Source organism: Takifugu rubripes, chromosome 3 (genome assembly GCF_901000725.2).
Source record: "Takifugu rubripes chromosome 3, fTakRub1.2, whole genome shotgun sequence".
Taxonomy (NCBI): Eukaryota; Metazoa; Chordata; class Actinopteri; order Tetraodontiformes; family Tetraodontidae; genus Takifugu; species Takifugu rubripes.
The window spans coordinates 9,835,562-9,851,352 of NC_042287.1; the positions used below are offsets into that span (position 1 = coordinate 9,835,562).

General features: G+C 47.5%; 1 protein-coding gene across 3 annotated transcripts in view; it reads left to right on the top strand.

Moving 5' to 3' along the window:
* Positions 1-15,791, top strand: part of znf385a (zinc finger protein 385A) — a 47,128-nt gene that overhangs the window by 9,665 nt on the left and 21,672 nt on the right. For 2 of the 3 annotated variants that reach the window (XM_029833820.1, XM_029833821.1), the window contains exon 2: positions 15,478-15,629. In XM_029833820.1, the coding sequence (XP_029689680.1) occupies positions 15,478-15,629 (152 nt within the window). Of the gene's footprint in view, positions 1-9,759; positions 10,047-15,477; positions 15,630-15,791 lie in introns of those variants that run through there. The other variant, XM_029833819.1, reaches the window with a different exon arrangement.

Consider the following 15,791-nt stretch of genomic DNA (forward strand, 5'->3'; position numbering starts at 1 on the left):
TTACCGGTTTACCGGTGCTGAAGGCACTGCATCACTGGAGACTTTTAGATATTCTGGCACTAATGTTATACACATTATAGGCCCCTACTGGTATGGGGGATTATATATACGGTAGTATAAATCATAAAGCTATAAAAAGTAATCCTCCTATTCCATTCTCATAATAGAATTTCATATAGATGTAGGTTTGTTTTTTATACATCTATCATCAAGTATGGCCATTTGTTTTCTTTTTTCCTAAATCCTATTTTAAATTCAAATCAATCCATTATTTATGGAGCATCTGTTACAATCAATATTGTCTGTAGGCACCTTAAAGCAACCTGTGGCCTGGCCGGGCCCTCCTGCTGAAGTATACATCTGTGGAGGTTTCTTCCGTGTTCAGTCAAGGACATCTCCCCACTCTGGAGGGATAATACAAGAATTTACCTCTGCGAAACCTCAAGCCAGCTCTTAATCCCCAATGTTACAGGAAGAGCTCAGAATAACTCGAATCCCCACCTTTAACACCTTCGCTCAGTTAGGCTGCTCCAATTTGTTTTAATGGTGCACGTAAAGACTGACGGGATGAAAATCTGCCGACTGGCTGATCTCAGGCCTGTTTTCTCTCTCCTGCTAATATCTGTTGCTACACTTCGGCACAAAGGGAAGAAGGCAGGTAGTTATATCATCCACGTGGCGCGGGGCTTAGTTCTGCCTCTTGGTATGTACACCTGTCTCCACACAAGTCCTCCTCAGATCAAAAGTGCCCTACCCTTCAGAGGGGGAGGCAGCGAGAGAGTCGGGGCTCTGTCAGGACCTGCATCACGGCTCCATGCCCTGCCTCAGGGAAGAGGGGGAGGAGAATGGAAGGATCAAACGGAGGCTGGAGGTGTGGGTCGGAAGGCTATAAGGGACACGCGGGTAACGCAGTGTCTGGTTGCTGGTGTGTCGGCATCCTGTGTTTTAGTCTCCTCAGATGTGCACTTGGCACACATTTATGAAGAAGAGCAAATATCAGCAGTGCAGGATTTACACTTCCTTTAACGCAGTACAACTCTCCATTATGAGCCGCGCGGGCGGTTGAACTCCCGCGTACACGCTGGACGCTGCTCTCTGCCTGCACTGGAACTCAGAGTCAGCAGTTGTTATTAGCGTTTAAAATGAGTTAATGAATGGAAACCAGCATTTTCATAACATTAGCATACTGGGGATTAGCCCTCATGGCCTGAAAAACAAGTGCGACTAACAGCAACAAAATAATTCATGTTGTCACATGATTAACTGAATTTTGAGGGTTATTTTTGGGGACGGTGGCTAAATTAGCATCAGGCGCTTTGCTGCATCACAATGGAGACGTTGATGGACCAGACGTTGGTTGTGATGCTGCTGTGTTTTCGGGCTCAGCCTAAATTTTCTCATTTGTGCCAATGTAAGCTCGCGCAAATGTGAGAGATTGTATTTACTGTAGCAACGAAGATGGTTTTTGCCTCAATGTCGGGCCAATAATCACCAGCTAACCACCGCCACAAATCTTCATTAGAGGATTAGCCGGCAAGAAGACAGCTTGTGTTCTTTTCTTATTATTGGTGGCGCAGCATCCAGAGCTTTCAGTTCTTTTGTGTCCCCATGCTGTCGCCTTTATTTAAACCTGTGAACGCTCTTCTGAGAACCATTTAATCACATACAACTCTCAAATGTTACCAACTGTATTATGATTTGTGATTAATTTCCATTTCCAAAGTTGTGATTATTACAGAAATGACAGAATTATTTCTTCCCTCGCTGAAGTTTTAATGCTTGGGGTAAGTTCGACGAGGGTATTAACTGTTGCTTGACAGAGAGTCATCACTTGACAAAATAAAGCTAATGCTAACGGACATTAGCTTAACTTGCCTTGCATGCATGCAGTGCAGCCATACATTCGGCACCCTGTGGTGTAAATAAAGGCCTGAATTATCAAAAATGTACTCTGGCATGCTTCACAGAGCTGCACCACTCGGTGGAAACACGGCAGGAGCAAACACGCAGGCGCTGCTTCTTTGTGCCTGTTATTGTTGTTTCTCCCCTTTTTTGTCGCCCCCATCTCTGCCCCCCACATAAGCTTTGTCCCACATGTACGTTACGCTCACACACCCTGTCAGTTTGTACCCTGAAGGTGCATCAGCTGCCCAGTGGGCACTTAAACTCAAGACAGAACAAATTAAGGTCACAGTAGGGGGAGCCCAGCCAGCAACCGGCCACGCGATCTGCCACGTTTGCCTTTGTGCTTGTGTGTGCAAATACTTTTACCTTTCAAAGCGTGGCACGTCTCCAGAGGGAGCACCGGTCAAATGGCTGTTGTCCTACACCCTGACCTTGATTGCACCATTGCGTCTGCGTTCGGCAGCCTTTTCCTTGCCCTCGACTTGTCTGAAGAACCCCACCGCATTGATTTCCTCTACCGTCTGTTGACCAGTGATGCTCTTCTCTGGTCTTAACTCCTCGCATCTTCCACACTTTTTGTGCCGCTGGCGTTGTGGATCCAAGGATGGAAGCACTTTTGTATGCAAAGTCCAGGCTAATAATTTGTCCATCTTTACTAAAGCTACAATTACAGCCACGCTCTGTGAATTGCCGTGTGTGACTATTATAGTAATTGCAACACATACCCCCCTTGGGATAGAGATAATGGCTTAATTTGCTATATCCCTTTATTTCATTGCCAGAGAAGACTAACACATTCAAGATGTTTCACTTAGGGTCACATTGATTCTTTTATTTTATCTGCAGCATGAAAACACTCTCTAGTTAAGACTTTTGCACCAGAAGCACGAGACAAAGGATAAGCTAAAATAAGCCATGTTAGCATATGGCTGGGGGAGGATATTACTGGTTCTGTCCATATTTAATAGTTGTCTTTCTTCTTATTAAGGTCACATGATGATGATGATGATGACTCATTTTGGTTCTGAATTGACGCCTTTTGCATTAGCTAGCTGTACTGCTGCCTGCGGGTTTTGAAAATGATGCCTTCAGAAAGTTTTTCGAAGGTGGCAGCTGTTTGATTCGTCTTGGATGTGATTGAGTGGTGGCCAGCCGGTGGACTCGTCTCTGTCATCCTCAAACCTCAAACCTCCCCTCAAGGGCAATATTGTATTCTGCCTGACTGTGCACGTCTGTGTAATCCATAGCTGCAGGGAGGGTGACCTTCACAGCAGGCAGCCTCACAGCCTGCTGCGGCAAAGGCACTCGGGGAACAGGACAGGCTGGCCGACGGGATGGAGCAGGAAGTGTATGGCTACATAATTAGCTTTAGCTTTTTCCATGTTTGATGTTTACCGTGTCTGTAGTGCTACAGATGTATTGCCCTGGTCATCGGGTGAGGCAGAAATAGACCTGAGAGAGGTCATCAGTCTGGTGACCAGGCGCTTTTCTAAATTCAGTTTTTCCAGTTTCCAAAATGACTTTGCTTGGAAAATGCTTTGAAAAGCAAATTAGCAGAAATGAATCCAATCTAATCTAATTTTAAAGTGCAGTTTTGTAGTAAAACTGTTGTGGCCATGTTGGAGACAGAGCTTTGTATTTTGTCTGCCTGAACATGGCTGTGCTGAACTCTTGTGGCAGCTTTGAGTGTCAGGGAAACTTCTTTATCATTTCATATGTGCTGTGAGCCGCTGAGTAAAGGTGAGGCAAGAACGTTATCGACTGCCAAACGCACCGCTGCTCTCCGCTGATTCATATCCCCCGGCGGATCGGGCACAATTGGCAAAAGCAAATAAAACAAAGCTCGTTGGCAGCTGGGGTGTTGTGTGAGCATGGTGCAGAACAAGGGGGGGGGGGGGTCTTCATGGCACTCTGCTCTCTCTCTTCTGCTGCGTCTCTCGTTCTTATGTAATCATAAAGAGAGAAAAATGGGGAACTGTCAGAGGAGCTTAGCCAAAACTGCTGTGAGAGAGCCTGATTTTCTCAGCTCTTTGCCCTCTTTTGACTCTCTCCGGCTTCCTCGCTCCCCCAGTTTCAACAGAATCAGTGATAACACCGTCTGTGTGACGGGCCTGTCCTGCTGCAGCCTGAAACTTACTGTACCGGCAGACATGACCCGGAGGAGGTGTAATGGACTGTTGGGCCAGCATAGCGTCACGGTCGTCTCTCTTTAGCAGCAGTGGAGCATCAACACCATCAGCAGCCTCAGGTACATGAAGACAGTCATAATTACAGGTGGTGATGCTGTAAATTATGCTTATTTTAGTCGAACTTTCAAGGTTGGAAACCAGAGCTCTGATCCTAAACATGCACATTTGCTCTCGGGGAAGCATTAGTACCAGAAATGTAGACATTTCCTCCCAGACAGACAGGAGAGGGACACTAGAGGAGTAAAATTGCATGCGATAAACAACCTCTTCAAAAGCAGCTGCATTGATTCGGATGCAGCGTCGGTGTGAGGGAATAGAACGGTGATGGATCTCAACATCCCTTTTAGACCCGGCGAGCATTCCAACAAATCATGAAGCATGGGAACGACACTGTCGCTGTTAAGAAGATTAGCAGAAAGTGGTTTCGCACAGTCAGTCAGTGTGTAACTCCCCCCTGACACGCCACTCAAACAAACACATCAATCTGGCTGACAATGTGTGCCAACATGCTCTGTGATTAGCATGCTAGTCCCAGAGCAGCAGCCAGGAGGCCCAGGGGAGCATTTAAATGAGTCAAAAAGAAGTCTGTCTACAAATGAAGAGTATATTACATGCACTCTCACAGACATACAGGAGTGAGCACATACATATAGACAGTCATACACAGCCAATTTACATCATCTTTTAGTAGCACTTTGTATCAGGTTCTAGAGAAACCAAGGCAAAAGGTGTGAACACCATGTAAAAAGGAGCCTATATAATCATAAAAATGGACACATCCAGATTCTCCTTTCTCCATACGATTCTCCATTTTACAGGCCATTGGTAAAATGGTGTTTCTGACAGGCAGCATGATGTAGCCTAAATGGGTCACGGCGCTCACTAACACACAGGCACAAATAATGCATTTGTATTGTTGCTACTCAGAAAACAATTTTCCAGCAATTCAGCGATAATGTCATGTAAATGTGCTACGGGGACGGGAAGGAGGGGGGGGGGGGGGGGGGGTCCACAGCGTGTTGATGGAGGAGAGAACGCCCGCAGGGGAGACGGGAGCGCGTGTGTGCATGCGATGGTCAGGTAGCCAACCTTTTTAGTGTGAATTAATAGACCTGGAGTAGATGACAGACACTCTCTCTGCACAGAAGCCACACTGGCAATTACTCACCTTCTGTTACTGCGGACCAAAAAAAAAAAAAAGGGTCACTTCTGTGTGGCGGCGAAGCTAATTTGTTTCCTGGTTTGGAACAGAATTGGAAATGGTGACCTTGCCTGGAAAATGACAACCGCAACCGATAACAACCACAGCGGTCTGGAACGGTCTGTTTACCCGCAGATATTCACGATCCATAAAAACAGCCTGCAGAATGAGTCTGGGCGGCCGTGCATTCCGAACGCTGCATGTTCGGGAATAGATTTGGGATACGGATATCTCGCGCCTTCACCTGGTCTCACTGGCATGGCAAATCTGCACACGGAGATGCGGCGAGACCACATGTGCGTCACGGCCGAGCAGAGGAGAGCGGAGGGGCGGCGGAGGCCCGATTTTGGATGCACGGCGTGTGGAGTCGGGATAACCATCTTTTCTGCAGCTCTCCGCCAACACTGTTTGTTCAATTACCGTTCACTGCAGAGATGGAGAGAGAGGAAGGAAAAGAAGGGGTTGGGGGGGGTGTTGTGGAAGTAAATAGACGGGTGGGGGGGGGGTGAAGCGGAGGAGTTGCAGAGGAGACGCTCAGCATTGCAGACGATGGAGAAGTGGAAGAGTTTAGGGGGGTGGAGTGAGCCGCAAAAAGAGATGAGGAGGAGAAGGAGAACCCAGAGAGGAGCTGTGAGGGAACCGACGGTGAGCGATGGAGCCTGGAAGGTTCACGTCTTCCACTCATGTTGCGATTATGTAGGAATCCAGGTGGGTTAATCTGATTTATCATAACCAGATTACAGGCGTCGGCTGATAAATCAGACTACTTTAGCTGTTTACCATCACTTGACGCACCTCAGAGCTCCAGACATGAAACCATGATCTGATTTTTATCGTGGCCTCAATCACCTTCTGCTTGACCCTCCGACCGTTTCGAGGAGAAGCACATAAGGTTTCTTTTCCTTCTTCGGGGGGGGTAATAGGTGTGGATATTTTAGAATTCATTAGGTTGAGTTGATTGACAGATGGCTCAGTACATCGCTAACCTCTGCAACTCTTCCCACTCTGATGAACGTATGGACGGACTGTGGTTTAAAGGAAAGGAGGCCGTGTTCTCTGCATGAGGTCCAGCAGCTTTTTTCATCAGTTCTTCCCGTCTTTCCTGCATTCTCCCCCGTAAGCCCTAATCCACCCCCGCCCGGCCCCACCCCCTCCAGGCTCCAGCTCCGTGGCACAATTACAGAGATGATATCCACTGTCAGTCAGCAGCTCACAGATGAAGCCGGGCCTCTTCAACATGCTAATGGAATGCCAGATTCAATCAGGCCTTTGTGAGGCAGCGGGAAGGGGGGTCACTGCTCATTAAAAAAGAAATCATCGCAACAATAAGGCCTGAGCAGGAAAACTCACCGAGCACCACGTTGCTGTCCACTTATTTACCTGCGCTGGCGGTGCAAGGGAGGCGGGAGACACGAAGGTTGTGTGAGGGTGCTGCCTCACTGATCATTGGGAAATAAAAGGGATTAAGTCAGAATTCCAGGCTTCTCTCACCTCTTTGGTTTCAACTCCTAATGTAGTCACAGGCTGCTAGCGTGGGCTAGCTCCTGTCACTACATTAGACTTCTGGGTGATGTTTCCAGGCACAGCAACCATTCTTAGTCTTTTTAAAAAACAATTATCACAAACAAATGTATCTATTTAAACCCACATTTTTGTCAAATTGAATCAAAACTGCTTCCAAAAACACAGAAAATGCTGACTCAGCAGCGGAGCCTCACGGCCCTGGATGCCTCGCTTGTATTAAAATGACAGCATTAGCTGCTGAATGAGCCAGCCGTTGCAGAGAGAGCTGCAGCTCCACCACTGAATTAGCCAGTTTAGCATCTCTAATCCACACACAGCTGAGTGAGAGGCAACACGTTAGCACGGTGCAAGAAAATAGCGGTGGCAGATAAGCAGACGTCCATTTTACAGAGTCGTTGGCAGCTGAGTCGGCAGATGAAGCCAACAATTAGTTGATTCCTCAAGGTTTTGTTCCCTGTGCGTCTGGTGACCTACTGGAAATAAAGCTGGTAATGAAGCAAACAGCACTGTGAATGCTCCATGTGATGATATCGGCCGCCATAAAAGTCACCACGACCTTCAAGGAGGGTGATGGTGTTTAGATGTCATGTGACATGTGGTTGCCGTGCTGCCACAAGCTAATGCCTGATCAAATCGAACATGCGGCGCGAGGCATCGGTCAAAAAAACACCTTGGAGTTTGTCTAAGTGTTGTGAAATAACGTTTCTGTTTACCCCGAACGCCTCCGGGAGGACACACGATGGCACCTCTGACGTAATCCACCTTTCAGCAAGCATATTGCTCAGTGTCTGATGTCCTCGTTATCCTAATTACGACGCTGCTTTGCGTTGCTCCTCAAACGCCGAGCCTTCTTTTGATCTGCAGGAGCTCTGTCCATGAGAGTGTGATTAGAATACGCTCACAGATCCTTTCATACGTCACACATCGACTTTCTTTATGTGGTTGGAGTCCGTGCGTGTGTAAAGGAGGTATTTAAACAAGCAGCGGCAGCTCTCTGAAGAATGTGTGTGAGGCGAGCGCTCTCCCCTTTGACGGATGAGTTCGGGTCCACTCCAAGGAGGTTTTTCGTCCTTCACGTAATGAGCGATGCCGAGGGAATAGGCATCCTTGTTTCGCCTTATTTGTGGAAATCGCCGATCACGTCTCAGCTCAGCATTTTCAGTTTCATTTGAGAGTTTAACCTTTAAAACCCCTCAGCGGCGACCCCACCGCCCCCCAACCGCCATCTGCAATTGTGTCCAGGTGATGCTGATTCAAACAAAAGCGCCACTTGTGGTCACACCAATGACAAGTGACATTAAAGACACAGTAGCCCCCCCGGCACTTAAAAAGATTGTTCCCCGACTGGACTGCTGAGGGATGAGCAGAATAAACTGTGTTAGAGGACAAGCGGGTGTGTTGGGATGCTCCATATTCATAGACGGTGCGCTGCAGGGTTGAAATAAAAGCAGCGGCTGTCATAGGGAGTCACCTCCCCCCACTCTATTAGGCTGATAGCAGATTGCCCTCTACCCTCCTTGGGGAATACAAGTCAATGAAATGCACCGGCAGGCCTGGTTCTTGTTGCATACAGGTACCCCCCCCAAACCCATTCATCCTCTTGTCGCTCAGTGCTGGGGGTTTAATCGCACTCAAAATATGTGCCCCCCACCTCCCGTTTGCCATCCTAGGAAGTATATTTGGGCTGATCCACCTGTTTGGGGCTGACTGATAGACACATCTGAGGGCTCAGGCTTGTACTGGCTGCATGGGAATAAAGTCTGCAGCCATTGTTGCATGCGGGTGCGTGACCACCTCAAAGAGGGAAGAAAGGGGAGGAGCAAAGTTGGGTAATAGTGTTCGACCCGGCACAGGTGGAGGTGATTCGTCTTTCACCAGGTGAGACGTCCCCTTCAGACAAAGCCGGCATATCTGTCCTGTCATCATGTTACAAAACTGACTGGCCCACAGCCATGGGGGAAGGGGGGGGGGGGGGGGGGGGTGTCATTGGGACAATACGTTCAAAAGATGGAAACCTGAGAAAGAGAGGTGTCACCAGAGAATTTGGGTTTTGAAGGTGTTGGTATTCTTACAGTACCTTTGGAGAGGAACTCTGGCGTTTTTGTGCATTTTACATAAAAAAGAAGCCGCTTAAAACACGTTGACCGTTTGGCCCTCGTCTGTACACAGGAGTTGGTTTCCTATCTCTGCGTTTCTCCCGGCGCCGCCGTCGGAGCGATGTTGTGTCTCCGCAGTTGGGGCTGTGTTGAGCCACGCTGTTCTCTCCGTGCCCCCGTCGTCCCCGGCTGTCCCCTCCCATTAGCGCTGACAGCCATTTGTCTGTCATTGCTGACCTCAAAACAGCACAAATACTCACCGTCAACGCGCCGATATAGGGAGCTCGCTGGCCGAGCGTCGCGTGGTAAAAACCGTTTTGAGTTCAGGCTTAATTATATGCTTTCTGAGCGTAGCTGCGAGAGAGATAAATATCACACTGGAATGTAGCATGACTGCAGAAAAGGCCAACTCCTGCATATTTCCCTAATGTTTTTTAATCCGCTCCTGAAATGGGTGGTGCAAGATGCAACATGAAGCCCAGCATGTGGCTATTTGTTATCATTGTCATCAGAGCCCTGGCTGCTTTAAAGAGAACAGCCCTCACACCAGAGGGAGCGGTGCACCACTATATCACTGGTTCACCTTTAGATGGACAAATAACGCAGATCTGATGTAAAGAAATGAAATCTCCGTGCCAAAGGATTGCAGCTTTACAAAGCTGATTGCAGCTTTACGCCATATCTTCATATCGGGAAGGTCAATATCTGCTCCGGAGAGCGAGCGAGGGGGAGAGAGGATCTGTATGCATGCATGTGCTTGTCCGTGTGTGGGCGCGTCTCCGTGTTTGTTTGTTGTATCAGCACGCATTCCCTCAACCTTACAAGTAACAAAAGCCAACAGCTTCCAAAGTTGAGTTCCTGGCAGAGGAGGACCCGGCAGGAGCTTTATCGGAGGGATTAAGAGTGTGCATCTGCTCCTGTGACACGCATTTCTAGTTCGAGTGTGCATAATTTGCATGTCTTTGAGTTTAGGCAGCGATACCACAGGAAGAGTGTTTTCACTTGAATTCCAGCTCAACATTTATGTATCACATGTCCTCCTCCAGCTCCTGTCTGTTTTGGAATCCCCAGTAAAATCTTCTATGTCTACCAAAGAGACAGACGGGCAATTAAATCCCAGGATAGATCAAGGTAAGATTGTTTAGGGGGGCTTTTTTAGGGCACGCCACTGTCATATTATCTCACTGGGGTGTCATTACCACCAAATCCTGCAAGTACTTAAAAACATACAGCGCTCTTGAAATGGACGGCTCTGATCATATTGCACAGTTTAACTATTGAGTGTTTGCTGCTGTCAAGCAACAAAATCCACACTTTCTATGCAAAGATGTGAATAATATGATGTGGAAGCTTTGGTTGCCGATTAGAAGCTGTTTTAAATGAGTCTGGCTCTCATGTTGTTATGCTTAGACATTTTTTTCCAGGACCTGATGCCACACATGCTGCAGTCTGTACTTTACCTTACAATGCAATGAAATTAGCAGAAATTACCACTTTCCAAATTGGCAGGTTGGGTTAAATCCAAAAGACCCACAATTAGAGGGGAAAGTATAACGCCCTCCCAGTGATGCAAAGAATGTACAGAGGCAAGTATGTTTGCTATGCACACTGGTGAAAGTGTCTGCGTATGTGTTGCATATGTATTAGAACCAGAATACACATTAGACTGGCAAATTTGGGAATCTTTGGCTGTTGGAAGAGCTGTTTTAGGGCTGAAACTTGGATTTCAAGTTCAAGGGTAGACTTGGTTTAGGGTTAGGGTTAGGATAAGGTATTAACTTGTGTTTGTTAGGGTTGGGGTAAGGGGCTAAATTATGTATTACATCAATAAAAGTCCTTACAAAGATATTAGTACAAATGTGTGCGAATAAAGGACAAGAACATGTTAAGACTTACACAGAGGTATTGCCTCAGATGTAACTTGGCACTTCCGTCCTTTTAAAATGATCATTTTTGCCCCCCCCCCCCCCCCCCCCCCCCCCACACACGTTCAGAAAAGTTTCAGCTTTCTTTTTCATCAAATAGCAGTAAGAATGTCAGGCAGTAACTCAAACGGATCTTTGAACTTGCCCAACAATCTAAAACTTAAGAGAACACAAGACAGGCGAGGACGAATAAACTATTCAAATAAAAGCAGTTCCAGGTGCTCAGAGGGGATCCGCAGCACACTCTTGTGGCCATTCAGAGCCAAATCTGCCGAGGGTTAGGGGCAGGAAAGGTAAGAATCTTGGTCATGAATATAGTTTAAGAGCTACATCATGTGTCTTCAGGCATTATATTAGTCTAGAACTGAAGTGCATCAGCACCTCTGAACTGAATGTTTCCAAGTTGTTCCCACCACAGAAAGAGGAGGCTGTGTGCAGGACGACTGCTACTAAAGCTCTCCGTGACAGGAGGATAAATGAAGGAGAGCAGCTCAAGACACTGTCTATCACTCCAGAGTCATGACCTGGCCAGCAGGTCATGAGGTAAAGGTAGTGGCGCGAGGTCCACGCTAAACCAATGGGAGCAGTTGCGTGTCTTATCATGGCCTGTAAAAATCTGACAGGCTCTTCGTGTGTCTCTCTGGATAATATTCATCCAGGGGAACGGAAACATCTGGAACGTCCTCTCTACAACCGTACACACGTGCGTGCATGAGATCATGCCAACCACTATGTTTGTGCCTTTTTTTTTTTTTTACCTTTTTGAACCAAGGTTCTGGCCAGGCCTGTGGTTCTTCTGATTGCACTTTGCGGTCAGGTGAAAGGGAGGCCCACTGTTCCACTGGGTCTCATACAGAAATGGAATACCAAGTGGAAGGGGGCCAGATTTTCATTCTCTCGGCTCCTCTTGGGCCCTGTGTGTCTTACACTCTATCACGCTGCCTCGCTCCAGAAATGAATTGGCTATTGCTGTAGGCCGGAGCACAGCTGGGTACAGCACAGAATACACATCAGGCTGATCATGAGGGAGAGCTGGACCGAATAAGAGTGAGTCATAAGCGAGGCAGACTTGGTCAGAGAAATGGAGGAAGAAAGATGGCCAGCCATCGGCTGCACTCTGCTACATTACCCTTCCCATTGTGTCATCCAGTGAGCCAACGGTGATGCTGTGAAGCATCAGGCTGCAGGGTGTTAACGGTGTTAGTATCATTATTAGCACATTTGTAATATCCAACATCAGATGTGTGGCTAGAACTGAACCTTAAGTGGGTCCTGGTATTCCCCCCCTCTGGCCCATGTGGAGGACAGGTGCCCACTCGACAGCCTGGCAGGAAAGCAGTTTGGCAGCTGGACGGTTACCACCACTCTCCGCTTCAGCTGCCAAGGACTCTGTCACATCTGTGCTTGTCCAGCTTGGTTGGTGCCAACCCCCCTGCACCAATTGTTTTTTCCTGAATGCACCCAGTGCCCATGGGAACAGGCTGAAAAGTGTGGCATAACCTACGGTGCCTGTTAGCTCACGTGAAGACGTGGGTTGACTCCCTTAGCCTGAATTTGGGGAAAGCTTCCTGTCATGGAGCGTAGACATCAACAAAGGATACTTTGATAAGATAAGATTTGCTACAGCAAAAACAATCCAAGCTTATTAGGTATTGCTGAATTTTTATGGTTTGCACATTGTGGGGATTTTTTTTAATGTGAAAGGGAGACAATTCCACCACTTAGACAGACAAATAGGGAATAACCAGCAAAAAAAAGAGACAAATCAGTGAGTCACTCTGAGAAATAAAAATTGGGACCATGTGGTTGGATGTGAAAGTGTGTATGTAGCCGGAGGCAGATTTATCAGCACCATGCACGCTGGCAATTTAAAAAAGAAAAAGAAAAAGCAGCAATCCTCCATTGTTGCCTTTGATTGCTCTCTCCCTGCTCTGATTTCACCCCTCCATCCTATGTATTTTAAACCTTGCAGCAAAACCTTGCAGCAAAACTCTTCACTCTGTGTCTTTAAAACCAAAGCCCAAATGCAAAAATCAAGAGGGAGCCATGAAAGCCAAAGGGTCGCAGTCCTCTGAAAGTTCCCCGCGGGCTGTTCAGGAGCCCTGATGATGGCAGCTATGAGCTGGGTAGGATTCCTGGCATGTCAGAGGATTAAACTGCATCCAAATGTCTGATCAAGTCCCCTGGGCTCATCCAGATTGGCCCGTCTCTCCTGTTGCATCACACAGATATTCTAATCAGGTTCCAGAAGTCAGATAAGGTTCAGGGAATTTAACCAGAGTACACGGAGTAAATGAACAGCTCCATCACCCACCATCATTCTTTTTTCCCCAAGTTATCACAAATAATTTCAACAGCTGTAATAAAATCTGCATTTTATTCAAGCTGTGGTTTCTAAATTTCCACGTCAGTAAATTTCTGGACTGGACTGGTTTGTCAAGGACACTTATCTAAATCTTTCAGACTGTTTCCTGAATAACACACACTGAAGTTTAATAGGGCACACCATGTTTAATGTTCCCTGTATGAGGAGGCTTTGCCTGGATCACGTACAAGTAGCTGCACTCTAAAAATGGAAGTGCAATCGCAAAGCCGCTATATTTCATTGGATTCGCCCCGTGAGGTGGTCCCAGGAGAGAGCTTTTGTTAATTACTTTATTGATCACAAGGAGAATTCGAAAATAATAAATACACCGGGAGAAGAAAGGAGGCACACATTTAATTGATGAGCATGACACACACTCTTGCCTCCAAAACTGATTTATGGTGTTCATATTTGTAGTGTGGGAGGGGAACTCTACGTTCCCATGTCAGTCTGTGTTTGCCTGACAGACCCCAGCTGAGAGCAACGGCCTTAAGTAGTCTTAAGTACAGACTCGCTCGGGAGCTGTAGACGTCACAGTCGGACCTTCAGCCGGTGTTCATTCCTTCTGTGCAGCACAAACATGCACAAACACGTATACAAACAGTCGGAAGGGCAGGCACGAGCCCGCAGGCCATCTATCAAGTGTGTCGTCATGACAAAGGCAGTAAAAACGCAGCGGATTAATAACATTTTGAGCGGAGCATACCCGAGGGAGGCGTTGGCTCCATCAGTCACTGCGGGAGCGGTGGAGGAGAAAACCATTACAGGGCCCGCAATCGTCTCTCATCCGAGCGGAGAAAATCCCGGATGAGCTCATCTGAACTGAAAAAATGGCATGGTCGGACTCCCCAGAGCACTCTGAACATTTACTCACACTTCCTGTTCTTGTTTTGCTCACACTTGTTTGCTCAGCAGATTAAAATTACAAGTGTCTACAGAGTTGATGCAAGGCACTGGCCCACTCTTTGATGCACAGCTGGATGCCAGCTGGGCTTCACTTTCAAACAGTCTACCTCTCTCTCTTTCCCCTTTTCTCTCTCTTTCTTTGGAGAATTCATCTGCTAACACCACGCTGCCACTGCCGTGTTCCCCCATCATGACACAAATCACCCCCCCTAAAAGTGTGGATGCAGGTAGAACATGGTTTGCATGGAGGATGCAGAGTGTGTGTGTGTGTGTGTGTGTGTGTGTGTGTGCGCGTGTGTGTGTGTGTGTGTGTGTGTGTGTGTGTATGTGTTTCAGAGAGAGTAGCTTAAAGCAATCCCAAAAAGCAGAGCAACGGAGCTTTAAGTCTCGGGGGGGAATTTGAAAGCTGCAGAAATCCAGTTGCTGATATTAAGAGGCTTAATCTGAGAGCTTGCTCAGGCTGAGTTTTGCTGTGTGGGCCCAATCGCTATCATCCTTGACAGAGGTTAAAGTAGAGACGGGGGGGTGGGGGGTGTAAGAGAGAGAGAGAGGAAGAGGTGACAAATGGGAGCAATGATGAGAACAGGGTGTCATGTTCTACAGCACTGTGGCTGCCGTGCATACTTTGGTGGGACAACTGAACTTTGATGATGCACGCTGCGTGTGTGTGTGTGTGCGTGTGCGTGTGTGCATGTGCGCACGTACAACATATTGTATGTGTTTCAAACTAGAGATGAGCTATGGAAAGAGTGAGACTCTGCTTCATTTACTCCACAGTTGGACATCATCAAGAGGCGCAGCTGCTGTGCTCTAGTCATGAAGCAACACATGCTAGGATGAACGTCATTATCATCCAACTGCAAAGATCTCCCACGAGAGGAGGAGGCTAGCAGGCAGGTGGATGGATGGAGTCCCCTCCTGCCTCGACGCTGATGATTCCAGTATTATCAAAAACTTTGTCAGTTCTGAAAAGCTTAACCGAAGCCTCGGCATCACCGCCACTTTGTGACGCCGTGCTGTTGTCGTCTTGTAACATCTGTTCTCAGCAATCATTGGGAGCGTTCTTTAGGTCCCAAATGCTGTTTCGCATCCCATTTTAAGGGCTGCGCGCTCCCCCGGGGGGGGGGGGCCACCAGCTTTGCTGCGTCTGCACAGCAATAATTGCTTTGCAGTGCGATTATAGCTCATTGTGCGTTTATGAATTCAGTCTCCCCTCCAGGTACTGACAGCAAACAATCGTTATAGGACACTTAATTTCACAACAAAAACACAGTAATTACATTTTTTGTGGAGGCAGTTGTGATTGTTGTTTCAGATTTGGGCGTAACAGGAATGATGTGAACTCTGTCTGTTTTTCCTGGTGCAGGAGGCATAAACCGGGCCGGAGCGGCGGTACCCACTTTCCTGCGGACCCCCACTATGATCCAGCCCCACCTGGACATGAAGTCCTTCCTGCAGTTCCCCATGGAGACCCCCCCTCCTCCACACAGCATGAGCCTCTTTCACAACTTCAATACGGTGAGAACAAACAAACAACCAAACAAACAGATGCTGGCATGCTGCAGTCTCCTGGTGTTGTGTCTTTTTGCCATCTCGCACACACTCTTCTCTCATTAAAGCAAAAGAAACAGCAGTTCTGAGACCACTTTTATGGCCGTACACTTCAAACGCAACGCTCGG